Here is a 15,606-nt window from a genome sequence, read left to right as displayed (position 1 = left end):
AGAGCCTGGCCTGACCCGGTCTCTGTGCTGTGTGGTGGTGGTAGCAGCGGTGTGGCACAGCTCCAGTCGGGCAGCACAGCTGTAGCACCGCCAGCCGCCGGTGCTCCAGGCAGCGCGGTAAGGGGGCAGGGAGCATGGGGGGTTGGATAGAGGGCAGGGGAGTTCGGAGTGGTGGTCAGGGGGCGAGGGTGTGGATAGGGGTTGGGGTGGTTGGGGGGAACAGGGGGTTGAATGGGGGCAAGGGTCCCGGGGGGACAGTCAGGAAGGAGGGTGGGTTGGATGGGGCGGCAGGGGGCAGTCAGGGGCAGGGGTTCTGGGGGCGGTCAGGGGACAGGGAGCAGGGGTGTGTGGATGGGGCAGAGGTCCTGGGGAGGGGAGGGGCAGATAGGCGGTGGGGGCCGGGCTACGACCCCCTCCCCTAACTGGCCCTCCATACAATTTACAAAACCCGATGCGGCCCTCAGGCCAAAAAGTTTGCCCGCTCCTGGCCTAAAGTCTTCAGGATGAGGCTTGATGCAGTCTACTAATAAGAGCAGGAAACTGAGTGTCAACCTTTCTGGGGTCTATTCTTCACTCTGTCACTGAAGAGCTGTGGGATTTGGGACAAGCCTGTGTGGGTAATAACATTTGCCTAACTCACAGGGTTGTTGTGGTACTAAATTACTGTTCATAAAATGCTTCATGAAAGGCAGAATAGAAAGGCAAAGTATTTACAGTTTTCTGTCTCTTGCTAGCTCTGTGGTATCAGTCACATAGCGAATATTCCAATAAGGCCACAAATGGATGATAGAATCAGTTTTTAAAATCTCCATTTCTCCCCTTTGATAGACTTGGATTTTTGCCTGTTTAGCAGAGGTCTTTAATACCAGTGCTGATCCAATTACAATTAATCTTTTTCAATCCCCTTTGAGCGGTTTGTGTTTTAAAACTCTCCTTGGCTTTTGGTTATAGCTGCTGTCTGAGATTAAGTGAATAGTGTCGGTAAAAGTTCCTTTTCTGTGACACTGATGGGCTCTTACTGCTTTCGTATAATGTTTTAGGAATGGAGCCTTCCAGAAAAGTACCCGCTGCATTCCTAAAGCTGTCAGTGATTTCAGGGCGTTGGGAAGAGAGGGAGTTTTATACTTAATTTCTGTTTGGATTGAATGGGCCCCACTTATTCCATTCCAAAACTGAACTCTTTGAGCAGGGGCCACACTGGATGTCCAGGTGATCCAAACAGCATCATCTCTAAGCATTTCCAAACCCCACAACCTCTCTTTTCTCAATGAATTCATTAATGAAATAGAAACACTTTGTGAGAGCCTCTGAAATGTTACATGAGGGGAGTGGGTTACACAGATACTAATGCTCGCCTGTTGGAGAAAAGAACCATGTACAGTTTTCCTTCCGTGCCGTCAGACACGACAGACAGCTGAGGAAACCACCCACGTGAAAAACGACTGAAAGTTTCATTGAGAGTGCTTAGAAGTGTGGTGCTGCCACAAAAGGTGACTGTGTAAAAACTGCAGCTTCTTGCTTAATGTCTGTGCTCTCTGTGTGTCTTCAGCATCGTATCTACTGGCTTGCATTAAAAAATTAACTTTTAAAACTAATTTTGACTATTGTCAGCCTTGCAGAGCCACCACAGCTCTGAAAAAGATTGCTGGATTCCATTGCTAGTTGTGCACCAGCACCAGAATTACTTACCCACTAGAAGAGAGACAAGCTGGGTGAGGTAAGATCTATTGAACCAAACTTCTGTTGGTGAGAGTCGGAGAGACAAGCTGTCGTGCTTTCACAGGTACTCAGAGTGACTAGCTGTCCATTACACCTGTGCAATCTTGCTGAAAGCAGAAGGTTAGCATTACTGTACCAGAGGACAAGTTCTGTCTATCAGAGGGTTTTCTATAGTGCCCATCCCTATTGTATATAAATTGGCTCACAGAATCTTTATTACTAGTGATGATGTATGAGAAGATAAGAGCCTCCCTTAAATCTCAGTGCTTGGATTGAATTTAAGGCCTGGCAGTAAATAAACCCCCGACTCCCTTTGCTTATAAAGTGAGCACCTTTGGTAGGAAATCACTGAGAGAATAAACTGCATGTCATTTTTGTAGTCACTTTTTACACTTGAACTACACTTCAGTTTATTTCCCCCAAGGTCAATATTAGGCATCTCCTTACCAGATGGCCCAACTGGAATTCCAGTAGGGCCATCAACTGGAGTCATCATAAGGTGCGGCGATAGGGGTGGGCAATGGACACTGGAGGCTTGTACAGTATACCCTCGCTATAACACCCTTCAAATAATGAGCTTGCCCCGAATCCCACTTTGAGCCCTGCAGTTGTGGTGGGGGCTGTCAGCCGCCCCAGACCTCTCTCCCCACACTGGGCAATAGGGCTCTTTTGCTATAATGCACCCCTAGCTATAATGAACCTGACAGGTTCGTTATAACGAGGGTGTGCTGTAGTGTGAAGCTATATTTATTTTATTGTCTTATGGCATGACGGTGAACATAGTGGGGTTTCTAGTGCCTGAGCAGAATGAGAGACAGCAGGGTGTGTGTGTGTCCCCTTAGGGAAAATAGTGCCCTGTTTGAATTTATATTTTGATGCCCCTCGCCCACGCTGCCTCTCTGGGCTCCCCACAACAGGTCAGAAGCCCAAGGGAAGGCTCAGCAACAGGAGGGTACCAGAGGGGTGTGGTGGCAGGAGAGCATGGTGACCTGAGTGCCCCAGAAGTGTGGGGGGAGGGGCCTGTATTTTAGTTCTGTGTTTGTACAGCACCTAGAACCCTGGTCTATGATTGCAGCTTGTAGCCGCTACTGCAGTACAAATTATTAAAAAGAATAATTTCCCCTCAAAACTCAGCCTGTTCTTGAATTAAAAAACCCTTTATAGTTTCAAAATTTCCAATCATGACATTTCATTCCAAAGATTAAGTTTTCAGCTTAAAGCCTGTGGGGTGCCAAAATGTACACACTTTGATACAAAACTTTAATATCATGCAAAGGGAACTTTGGGGAATGTTTACATTATGAATATCTCATTTGCAAAATTTCTCTCTAATCCACGCGTGCACGCACCCACAGAGTTTGCCTTTTTGGCACAGCCTTATTCAATAACAAAACCTTTTAGTAGATTGGAATTAGTGCTGATGATATTCAATGAAGAATCAGCAATTGTAGGCCTAAAAAAGTGACTGAATGAAGTATTCCAGGCAAAATGTTATTACTGCACCTAATTATAGAAATCAGTGTAATCCAAAGGCCCCTGCTTCAAAATTCCGTTTCTCCCTTTATTTTTTTTTTTTCTCAGCTCAACTTCTTTAATGATCTGAGCAGTTCTGGTCAAGTATTTTTGTTTCATTTAACTCCTCTTGCTATCAGATGAATGCAGTGCCCTGTAAAAACACCTGCTGATTTTCCCTGAGGGTTATAACTTTTCAGTAGGGTGTTGGCATGCTCAAATCCCTGGATCCCCTGCAGATTACACCTCTTTGCTGCTTTCTGCATGAGTGGCCACTTCCTGGTTTGCTTAGGGTTACCATACGTCCGGATTTTCCCGGACATGTCCGGCTTTTGGGGGCTCAAATCCCCGTCCGGGGGGAAATCCCCAAAAGCCAGGCATGTCCGGGAAAATCGGGAGGGCTCGGTGGTGCTCAGCCGGGGCCGGCGGTGCGGGGCCGGGGGCATGGTGCCGGGCCGGGAACCAGGGGCGCAGTGCCGGGCCAGGGTCACAGTACCGGGCCGGGCGCGGGGCCGGACGGGGAGCTGGGCCCGCGGGGCCGGGGAGCCGGGTCAGCCGGGCCCGCGGGGAGCCGGGCCGGCCGGGCCGGCGGGGAGCCGGGCCGGCGGGGAGCCGGGTCGGCCGGGCCCGCTGGGAGCCGGGTCAGCCGGGGGGGGCGCCGGGCCGCCGGGGGCCGGCAGTGCTGGGCGGGCCGGGGGTGGTCGGCGGGGGCCGGCACCCCAGGGCCCGAGCCGACCCAGGCTGGAAACGCCGGGGGGCCAGCCTGGGCCGCGCCTCCTCCCCCCACACCCCCCTTACCTGCTTCAGGCTTCCCGCGAATCAAATATTCGCGGGAAGCAGGGGAGGGGGCGGAGACTTTGGGGAGGGGGCGGGGTTGGGCAGGGGTGTGGGTGGGGCTGGGGGCGGGGCCGTGGGCCGTGGAGTGTCCTCCATTTGGAGGCACAAAATATGGTAACCCTAGGTTTGTTTATATCTAAGACTAGTCTTGATTGGTCTCAAAGAAGGTCCTTGGAGATTGGGCTGATCAGGTTCACTAATAGTCAGACTTCTCTTGGTATTTGCTTACATAACACAATCAGAACACGTCTTAAATATTTTATCAGCTTTAAAGGGTCATTTTCATAATATGGCATTACATTGCACTGGAGCACACAAAGCAGGCTGGAGAAAAGGGGACTTAGTGCACTGAAGTAAAAGAGCTTCAAGTACACGGCCCAACCAACCTGGATACCTTATGTTCAGACAAATATCCCCACTGCATACAGTCAGTGTATAAAAAAGCTGTAACATGTAATATAACAAACAGCTGGATTCAGCACGTGCCCCAAATAACTGGACTGTCTCTCTTCCCCTTTAATTAGTTGTCTGACTCTTTTGTGAAATTATTTTCAATCCCATTCCTTTTGCTTTCCTTTACAGAGTCAGCCCTGCGTGTTAATTACTGCATATGGGCCAGGTTCTCAGGGTGCGGCACTGTAGAAGAAGTAAGGTGCAGTTTCCTGATGCTGAGTAGTTCTACACTGACCTTGGCTTAAGCATAGACTAGAACAGTCTAGAGGCTGCTCTAAACTACTTAGCTGGCTGTCTGCCAGGCAAGGCTAACTGGAGCACAGCAGGGTCTGATCACACCCATCTATTGGCACTGTGGGATAGCTGACTATGCTAGACCTATACCCGTTCTGTTGGGGAGGGGGTGGTTCCCCTATGCTGGAGGAATCTCCAGCCAGGGGGGATGGTTGCTTGCTAGTCCTTTTGTGCCTACTGAGCAGCAAAATGGGTCTGCATTGCTGCAGAGATTCTGGCCTTGTGCATGGAAATTCACCCGGTGTTGCCTCCTTTCCGTGGCCATTTCTACACCCACAAGTTGGACAGATTTAACTAATTGGCCTAGAACCTTAAGCCAAATTGCTACAAGGCCCCTGTAACCTGATTTCAGGCATGGCCACACAGAAGTGTTTTTACTGATTTAACTAAATCAGTTTCTAATCTCATTTAGCTAAATGGATACTACTTGTGTAGACAAGGCCTTAGCTTTAGCTCATGCCCTCTCATTCTCCTATGATAGCTTTGCATCTGACCACACCTCAGACTTATGCTGGTCATATCATCACATGCAATGTAATACCTACAAGCCTAACTTTTCTAAACTAGTGTGGCTATAAACCCCCAGCTTTGTTGGTTTGTTGTTTTTTTCCTGTAACTTTTCTCATTCATCCTGTACTATGACATCCAAAATCATGTACCACACCCCAGGATTGGGCTCCCAGCCCTTTTAGGAGAATGCCATGGTGATTTCCCCTTGCTTCTCCTCTATTTTTTGCAACTACATATAGTTTACTTTCCTAATGGTGCTAGACAGTGAACTGATAGTTGTAGGTTTCTTTCCACTAGCATGCCCAGGTCATTTATCCTGGTCAGTGGTCGGTAGCTTACAGTCACCTTGTCCTGCACTCTGCTCCATTTCTGTTGAGTCCATGAATTTGCTGTGTCTGAACAGAAGGCAGTGTATATTTTTCTTTTAATGTTATTTTTTTCATTCCAACCATCATTACGTCAGAATTTTCTATGGACGATGCAATTGCAGCTTAGCAACATTTGGCTCCATTTACTTCCAGATCCAGTGTCCCATCTCTTTCCTTCAGGGCCGGCTCTAGGATTTTTGCCACCCCAAGCAAAAACAATTTTGGCCGCTCCCCCCACCCCCGTTTTTTTCTTACCCCACCCCCGGCCCCGCCTCAACTCCACCCCTTCCCCAAATCCCCAGCCCTGCCTCCTCCCCCCAGGCTCTCAAGCCTAGGAGGGAGGGAGGGAGAGGGAGAAGCACCACGTGTGCCGCGGCCACTCGGGGTCTCCCCCTCCCTCCCGGGTTTGAGAGCCTGGGAGGGAGGGTGAGCGAGCAGCGGTGCGCGAGCGGCAGCAGCGGAGGTGAGTTAGGGCGGCCGGGGCACATTTTTAGGGGCAGTATGGCCCGCACCAGAATGCCGCCCCTAAAAATGTGCCGCCCCAAGCACCAGCTTGTTTTGCTGGTGCCTAGAGCCGGCCCTGCTTCCCTTCCTAAGTTTCAGTCATCCTCAAATTTATACGCCCAGATTTGTGGATATTCATTTGGGTATATTGTGATCAACTTATTGCCTCCTCCTACTCTGGTCTATAATCATTCATCACTGGTCTTGGGTCTCTTGAAGTCAAGTGGCATGTTTCTCCATTAATACTGCAGTTAGCAACTGCATACAATATAGTTAGTCCTTTATGTTGTACTGTACTGAACACCTTCCCAGAGGGGCGCTGGTACAATTTGTATAGTGGGGGTGCCAAGAGACATTGAACCAAACTGTAAACCCTCTATATGATGGAAACCACTTCAAGCCAGAGGATGCAGCAGCACCCCCAGCCCCTAGTTCCAGCACCTAGGCCTTCCTAACATTTAAATGAACAGTGGGACTTAAAAGCATCTTAATCAGGCAGCTGAGGACAAGAGGGGTGTATTGTAGGGTGACCAGACAGCAAATGTGAAAAATCAGGACAGGAGGTGGGGGGGGGGTAGTAGGAGCCTATAAGAAAGACCCAAAAATCAGGACTGTCCCGATAAAATCGGGACATCTGGTCACCCTAGTGTACTGGCACACGCAGAGGTTATTGCGAGGCAGACGGGACTGAAGCAAAGTACAGTGGGATTTATCAATCTTTGGCTGGTGGAACAATCTCTAGGGAACAGCTGCTGTAAATTAGAGCAGCCCGTGGCTAATCCAGTTTGCACGTAGAGTCGGATTGGGTCTCAGCTGCCCCCCGGATCAAGGAAGGCGCAAGCAATATTGAGATTATTTTTAAAAAGTGTAACTTTTTATTAGATGTATGTTGCATGGTGTAACATTGAGAGATGAATCGTAACAGTGACTAGTGCAGAACAGGAATGAAGACAACACCATCCGGTTTTGGTTCTTTGAAGGAAACTAAGGATTGGGCTGTCTTGGACCGCGAGACCTTGCAATAAGTACGTCTCCTAGCTCATGTTGTCAAATATAATCACATTGACAGTAAGTCTTGTGATGTGTCTTCATGAGAGGCCAGCTATTTTTAAAGGTATGACCCTGCTTTTTAGTAATTTGGGCACTAAACATTGCAGTCTTGCTGGACAGGCAGAGACTAAATTGTGGCATAGAGCCCTGCTTTGGGGTCAACGCAGAACAGTCCTGCCTTGCTAGGAGCTCCAGGAGCCATTGTGTCTGGGGAGCACAGCCACTGTGTCATCCCTAAAGAGAGAGCAGCATGTGCCCTGCATAGTCAGTGAACTCTGAAAGTGGGGGTGTGCTGCATGGCCCTAACTTCTCCATGTCCCTTTTTGGGGTGGCTGCCATTGCTGGTCAGGATCAACCTTTGGAAAGAGAGAGAGAGAGAGAGAGAGAGAGACTGCACTTGTGACTGACCCTGCACAGGGGGAGGAGGCGCCTTGTGCATGAATAGTGGGGTTGGCTCCCAGAGAGCAGAACTACCTGCTGACATTGAGATACAGCAACAGAGGACCATAAGCAAAGTCTTCTCAGCCTTTCAGCTCTTGAAAGAGCTTTCTCAAGCTCATTTCTTATTGGAGTTATTGCCAGGCAAGCACAGGAATTCCCCTGAAGCTGGGTTTGCTGCTGCAGAGGCAGGCTCACCCTAACTTTAAATGATTCAGATATAAACATTTTACTGACAAGGAAGAGTAGAGGCAGCTCATACAATTCTGCTGGGATAAGGAGCATACATATTAATTTAGGAGAAAATTCACCTCTGTGCAGAAGGCTCATGCAAGGTCTAGAAACACTTTGGGTCCATCTACACAGCAACCAGTCTCCTGCGGCTGGTCTGTGCCAGCTGACTTGGGCTTGCTGGGTTTGGGCTGGAGGACTGTTTCATTACTGTGTAGATGTCTGGGCTCTAGGACTCTGAAACGCGGGAGGTTCCCAATGTCTATAGGCTAGCCACGGATTTTTCTTTGCTGTGTAGACATACTTTTTGAGGCCTAGGGTAGATCTTCTGCACAGGACAAAAATTCAACCCTAAGACTTGATCCTACAAGGTGCTGGGTGCCCTCATCATCATTGGGTGAAATTCACCTCTGTGTAGAGGTCCAGAATGCAGCAGTTCAGCACTTGAATCCCACACAGGGCTTACATGCAATGTCAGACTTATGCTGGGCCTCTCCACAGGGATCAATTTCTTCCACTGATGCCAGTAAATGATGAGGGGCTCAGCATGTTGCAGATTTGCATCCTTCAATATCTCCACCGCTGAGAAAGCTAAGAAAGAAACGCTCTGCTGACCAATTTAGCCTATTTCAGGCAGGTTATCTTCTGACCCCCCCCCCACGCTGTCTCCCCCCCCCATTACCTTCCTCGCTCCGACAAATGGATGCAGCAAAACTCGAGGCAGTATTTGCATTTGAGTGCTTTATTATATTGGAATTGCAGTGATATTAACATTTGTACAAATGCACAAAATCTTGTCTCTTCTAGCTAGAAAGAGATGTAAAAATCTGAACTAGTTGAACAGTTTCAATGAACGCATTGTCCATTTGTAACAATAAATGTGTTCAGGACGCAACAAAAAGCGTAACATAAAATTAAACATATTAAATGCCGCAGCATGTATTTACACTTATGTACCAAAAAAAAAAAAATTCTCTCCTTCCAGTGAGGAAGGTGGTTACTTTACAGAATAAAACAAACAGACAAACACAAAACCTTTAGTACAATACAAACAACCTCAAGCCCAAAACTTAAAGTGACAGCACCTTTTTTTTTTTTTTAATATATATCTATAGACTTCCATAGTTTAGGCTTACTCCAAGCAGTGCTAAAAGTTTCTTTAAAAATCAATGTTCTTGTATAGTAACTATATTTAAAAGAAGCAACTGATCAGTGTTTAAATTTAGCAATATATGGAGGGGAAGCCCATGAATATGGATTGGGAAGTACCTGGGTCCCAATCCTGAAGTCCTTACTCAGGCAATCAACATCATTGAGTTTTGCCCGAGGAAGGGCTGCAGAAATGGTTTGCCTTTCAGAAGTATCTTTCTGAGCCGTGGTAAAAGTTGTCACTGCCAGGGATCTTTTAGCAGGCTCCAGGGAGAGAGGGATGGAAAATCCATTTCCCCTCAAAATTTCCCTTTACTATCAACACTGGTTTTCCCCTCCTCTTGTTATTTTTCTTGCAATCGCTGGAAAGCTACAATTTTCAATGTGTGAAGCAGACTCAGAGGATAATATTTTGTTTAGAGATGTGACAAAAGGCCAACGCTACATTATAAAATAATACAAAGGTTTTGAAATGGTTCCGCATCATAAAACTTAACATAAGCAATGTTTAGCTTGCATTAAGACTGGGCCTACAGATCCTGTATACCAGATATTACACATTGGTCTAACTATAACTGATCATACTTATTGATTCCTAGCCAAGGAAAACCTTGGAAAGGGATAGACTTCCCATGCAGAGAATTAATCTTTTAGCCCACACTGACATTTCGGCCTTACATTGTCTTTAAAGTTTGCTGAAAAGTAGTTTTGAAAGGTATGGAAGACTCACAGAAGAGAAAACAAGCCCTGGGAAGCAATTTAGCTCCAAGCATAAAGCCAGTGATAAAAACCAGATAACCACAAGCAGTAGGAAGGGGTCACACGTGAACACAAACTTTATCATCTTTGGTGACTACTTCAGATGAATGAGCTTTTTTCACCAGGAGATTTTTATTCCTTTTGTTTGTTCTTAGGTTTTAGTCTTTTTTTATTTTAAAGGTGCTGTCCCCTATTAAGTTACGAGGCAACATTATATTTTATGGACTTAAAATTCAAGCACATTGTATGGCCATTGTTGTCACTGTAGATCAATAGCTACCGTGGGCTGGACAACAGTCAAAGGGCAGTATAATGCACAAAAGAGCCAGTCTCCTGCCATACAGTATACAGGACACTTTGGTTCTCAGGATGAGATAAACTATAAGTAAATATACCTTTGATGCTGCCTCACGTACTTTGCATAATAAAACATTTATATACCATCATGAAGAAGGTGTAAAGTCTAAGTCATGTTGCAGATTGGCTGCACTCAGCTTCTCTTAGCCGTCCTCCATTTGGGCGGGTCTGACAGACAAATGGTAGATATGCCAACAGGGAAAGCATATAAATGTATCTGGTGCAAATGTTTAAATGATTCAATAAGGGAGAGCGAGAAAGAGAGAGCGAGAGCTAAAGTGCAATTGTAAAATAATATAAATAACTGAAATGTAGAACTGAGATATGAATTAGTCGTAACTGGTTTTGTTTTATAGGCACTGTTTAGTTTTTATTTATACAAATTAAAATAGTTTTTCTTCCCCCTCCAATCATTTTATCTGATATATAATGGAGCTTCAATGGTCTAAACTAAGCTACTCAACACTGCTTAGTAAAAGCCAGAAGGGGCAATGGTAAGGCAGTATAGTGCAACTCACTATGTAATATTAGAAAAGAAGCAAGAATGGCATTAGATCTCCATTGGTGATATATAATCATCCTAGTAAAGACAGGCTTTCCAGTTTTATGTATTATTTCCCTTTAGCTTACCTGTGCTTTCTAAAATGAGAGAACAGCATTTTCAAAAAAAGAGGAAACAAGTGTAAGTTCATAACTTTTGTTGTTACAAAAAGCAGATGCTGCTTTAAAGAAAACAATCCTAGGAATTTCTGTACATTAGACCTCAGCAAACCTTTCCATCTTAGATGGACAACTTCCTACACATACACCTAGAGTAGTTTATTGCAAAACTAATATTGTAACTTTAAAAAAAACCAGAATCCATACAAGAATACTGTTCAAATGGAATGTGTTAAAATAACATTTATTAATAAATACTTTATAAAATTCTATGTGAATACTACATTAATAGATTCCTGTTTAAATTTTGCTTTGGTCCTCATGAATTTTCATAAATTCACTATATACTTTTTTTTTAAAAAATGTGTTGTTAGCTGCTAAAAAGCACACTCTATGCTAACTAAAAGGCTGTTTTAAACACTTAATATTGTTGCTTAAAAAAATACAAATCCCCAAAAGACATGTTTTTGACAACAGTTACAGCTGGTTTTGTTAGTTAACAGGACAAGATCAGTTAACATGCTAAAATCCATATATATTGAGGCAAGTAAGCACCTGAAATTGAACCATTGACTTTCCACTATTCAGAACATGGGCTTCATACATTTAGATATACTGCATGAATTAACTCCAAACAGCAAGAAATTCTCTACATCCTCCTCATCATCATTGTCCTAGAAACACAACATGATAGCACACAAACTACTTGTCTCCCACAGGCAGTGTTATGAATATGGCTTGCATAAATTGACTCAGGGGGACGAAATGTTTGAATCACAACACAGCACTTTGGGGAAAGTATTGCATTCATCCATGGCTGGGCTTTCCAACATACTCTTTTTCAATGTCACGCAGTGAGTGATGCTGAACATAGAAATGTTTAACATGTGGATGCTTCATTTTGAATGAGAAACGTGGCCAGGATAATCCATCTGTACTGTTAACTCCCATGAAATAAGGCTGGGGAGCCGTTCTGATAGCTCACTGGCAGTGACTTCGATGACAGCTGCAATAGGTTGAAGAAAGGCAGGTGTGATACATAGTCTCCAGTAGTAGCCCAGGGAAAACTAGAATTTATCCTTAAATGAAACAGCACAGAAAATGGATTTAGAATAGCAGAACTTAAAAACGAACAGGAGATGTTGTCTGGAGAAGACATAGGCCCTGTTCCTGCAGCCCTTCCACATCAGAGTCTCCAGTGAGATGACTTGTAAGGACCACTTGCCTAAATAAAGGCCGCAGGGTCAGTCCTCCAAAAAGCAAGTATATTTTAAGCATGATGGAAGCTCATTTGTTGAGCAATGAAAGGTAAGCGGTATGGTTGGTCCTTTTACTGATATACCTAATATCAATATGCTGCATGTTGTTTTGGCCTGTGAATCTTGCACTTAGAGTTACAAGAAGCAATAGCAAATAGCTTTCATCCTTTACTTATTTCCACATCACTAACAACAATTATACCGATAGGCCAATAGTATAGCGAGGAGACAGTTAATTATAATTACACATTTAGGCAAATGCATGGTTGGCTTGCCTAGTTAGCATTAAAAAAAGACATAATTGAGCTATATATAATACACATCAGTCAAACTGTCAAGTTGCTGGATTTAACAAAACTCAGGCAAGATTTTTTTTTTTTTTTTTTTACTGTAGAGTCTTTCAGTTTAACAGCTAAATATTTCAGCTGAGTCTGAACAAAAGTAAAACCAAATCTGAATTCTAGTGCAGTGTAGCTCATTTGTGTTTCTAATATTATCAACCGTTCTTTTATAATGTATTTAAGTGCTATCCATGCACAAAAAAAAAAAGTTAAAACGAAATTAACACTATGATGGCATTTTTGGGGACAGGGATTGATGGTGAGGCATGAAATTTGGACCGATAATACCTGCTGTTTTTTATAATGGAGCTTCAACTGGAACTTTATGTTTAAAGCTGTATATTTGAACAAAAGTTTCCTTAGTAGCTATGAGGAAGCAAAACCATTCAGCTATTACAATTGGACTTTAAAAATGAATTACAGATTCAATATTTAAAACATTTTAAAAGTATATGTTTGCTAAAATATAATAGAAAATCCTTTATATTTGTTTTTTTTTCTTAATTGTTTTGGTTCTTAGACTATATAATCAAGTCATGATCTATACTGTACACTCAAAATTCTTCTTCCAAAAATATTTGCATAAATGGAAAGAGAGTTGTTTAAGAATACTGATAAAAAGTTAACTGAGTTACCAAGATAAAAACGAATTCAGAAATGATGATTCATGATCCTTAGAGATTGCTTTCCCTTCCAAAATGGGCTCTAATCACTACAGTGCTTCGTGGGGGGTGGAGGGGAAAGGCCTTCATTTGTTTGGTTGTTGTTTCTTTAAATAAAAACCACCCTTTAAAAAACTATTATTCCTCTAAAAACAATGAAATGACCTTTGAGGAAAACAACTCAGCTTGAGAATGAAGAGTGTTTATCAGTAGAGTATTTGCCAGGAGTAATGTTAATTAGCATTTGTTTTTTAAAAAATGCAGTCACGAACATTTATCACAACAGAGTAAGAGCCTGGTCCTGCTCCCATTGAAGTAAATGGGATTTTTGCCACTGATTTCAGTGGGAGCAGAATCAGGTCCAAACATACTGAAAAATAATATAACTAACTGGCTGTTATCTACTGTGCTCTTAATGTTTGATTTCCCATATGTGACTGGTACTATCTCAGGGTGAAAGTCACCTCTGTGTAGAGGGCCAGTACAAGGCCTACAAGGCCTAAGCATTCAAAATTGGGTTTAATTAGGATGTAAGAAGTGCTGACCTTTTGCACAGGGTAAATTTCACCCACAGCATATAGCAGACTTTACAGCATTCTTGTAGCATACAGCAGCTAAAAAGTGCTTTAATGTCATCCTGGGATTGATCCTCAGCTAGTTAAATTAGCATAATAGCATCATTTACATGAATGGAGCTACACTGATCTATGCCAGCTAAGGATCCGTCCCACATATGTTTAAAAGATCAGCTGTGAAGAACTGGTCTTTTCCTGGTAGTTAACAATAACCTATTCCTCACTGGTCAAACTGATTTAATGGGCTATAAATGAAATATTAATCTTAGGCTATTAGCAGCTGATGATGAAACAATGTCACTGGTTTAGTGAATAGAACCTTTCTGAATTATTATATACTACATGGCTTTTCTACATTAACAATTGGCAGTGTAAAAAACCAGTTGTAATAAACAGGTGTGATTTGCTATCCTTGTACTCTGCCATGGACATTTACAACAGAAGCGTGCAAGGCTCCTTCCCCCTAGCACCAGCACAGCTGGCTTTCAATCGTGCATCACCTGTGGCTAAACTACTTTCACTGTTTATTAAAACACTAAATCAGGAGCATTAAACTCCTGCATATTTCTTTTTTAAAAAGCAAAAGTTCAGTGCAGCCCAGCTGTGGGTGAAGGGCTATTGAAAGCAGTGACCATGCCAACAGTTTTTTTCCCCACAGGGAAGGGGGAGGGGAATATAGGTTGGGTATGAAGTATTTTCTTCTTCATTAGTATTCTCAGAAGAAAAAAGGAGAAGGGAGACTTGGAATGCGAAGACAGGGGGGAGCTTGAAGGAGAAAGAGCCACAGAGTTTAGAGAGGGAAGATGCAAGGACAATTGAAGGACAAAAGAGAGAGCTTAAATAGAAGAGGGACAACAGGGAAATGAAAGAGAAAAGCAAGACAAAAGGGCATATTACCTGGGTTTGAATTTGTTCTGATATCCATGTATTATAAAACCATTCTTTTCTCTGAAAGAGGTTCTGAATACATAGTGGGGTTCTGATGATATTGCAAAGCTAACTCACTTTCTCATGTGCTATCACCAGACTCCCTGAATATCTATATAGCCTAATTATTCCTAGTTACCTATGTATGACTTTGGCTAACAAGCTGCCGTTTAACAAAACTCCATGATTCTGAGGCCTCGGGCTAGATTGGTAAGAAGGAAACACAACTATGTACAGAAACATTTCCGTTTATAAACAAGTAACTGGTACCAAAAAATTGGAGAAAGCACCAAAGCATTTCCCAAGCTGATAGCATATTAATTGCATAACTCCCTTTTTTGTAACTAAGTATAAAAGGCATATTTTAATAACTATAAAAATGAAAGCCAGAGTCTTCCAAGGACTGAGGAGTCTTCCAGGGCTGAGTTAGTGTTGAAAATGTCCTTAACACAAAGGACATTTGATTATGCTACCACTCTCCCATAGCAGTTTCTGACCAATCCGTTTTAAAGAATTGGGTTCATGTCTGTTCTATGACTGGCAAGCTGACTGAGGGTGGAGCTTCCTACGACATCGCTGACGGAAGAGGAAGTTGTAATGGTATTATGCTGGATGACTTGCTGTTGTGAGCAAGCTGGGACGGGGCTTGCAGGAGGACTATTCTCAGGACCTGGGGAAAAAAGAACACACACTAAAATGATGTGTACATGTCGAATGCCTGTGATGTATTACAGTGCTGTTAAATAGAAGATGGACCACCAAGGATGCAGTCCTGCCAACTCCAATCATTCAAAATCATGAGATTTTTAACAATAGGAGATATGGAGGGTTTTTTTTGTTTTGTTTGCCTTTGAGGTTTTTAGAGCCTTTGAGGTTCACATTTTCAAGCTTTTCTCTACGAGGGCTAGAAACTTACTCCCTTTTAAAAACGAGAGTCATGTAATAACCTGATTCTAGGAGCTGGGACTTTTTCTAACCAGAAGACTTGCGATTAGAATTAC

The 15,606-nt window shown here is 43.6% G+C and overlaps 1 protein-coding gene across 14 annotated transcripts in view; it reads right to left on the bottom strand.

Moving 5' to 3' along the window:
• Positions 1–8,642: 8,642 nt before the first annotated feature.
• The window catches only part of CREB5 (cAMP responsive element binding protein 5), a 349,218-nt gene continuing 342,254 nt past the window's right edge, over positions 8,643–15,606 (bottom strand). For 12 of the 14 annotated variants that reach the window (XM_065583406.1, XM_065583413.1, XM_008170343.4 and 9 more), the window contains one exon: positions 8,643–15,275. In XM_065583406.1, coding sequence (XP_065439478.1) covers positions 15,112–15,275 — 164 coding nt within the window. In that variant the 3' untranslated portion in view covers positions 8,643–15,111. The remainder of the gene's footprint in view (positions 15,276–15,606) is intronic. The other 2 variants (XM_065583411.1, XM_065583412.1) reach the window with 1 other exon arrangement.

Source organism: Chrysemys picta, chromosome 2 (genome assembly GCF_011386835.1).
Source record: "Chrysemys picta bellii isolate R12L10 chromosome 2, ASM1138683v2, whole genome shotgun sequence".
Taxonomy (NCBI): Eukaryota; Metazoa; Chordata; order Testudines; family Emydidae; genus Chrysemys; species Chrysemys picta.
The sequence above is the reverse complement of the archived record's forward strand: the minus strand, read 5'-3'. Positions and strand labels throughout refer to the sequence as shown.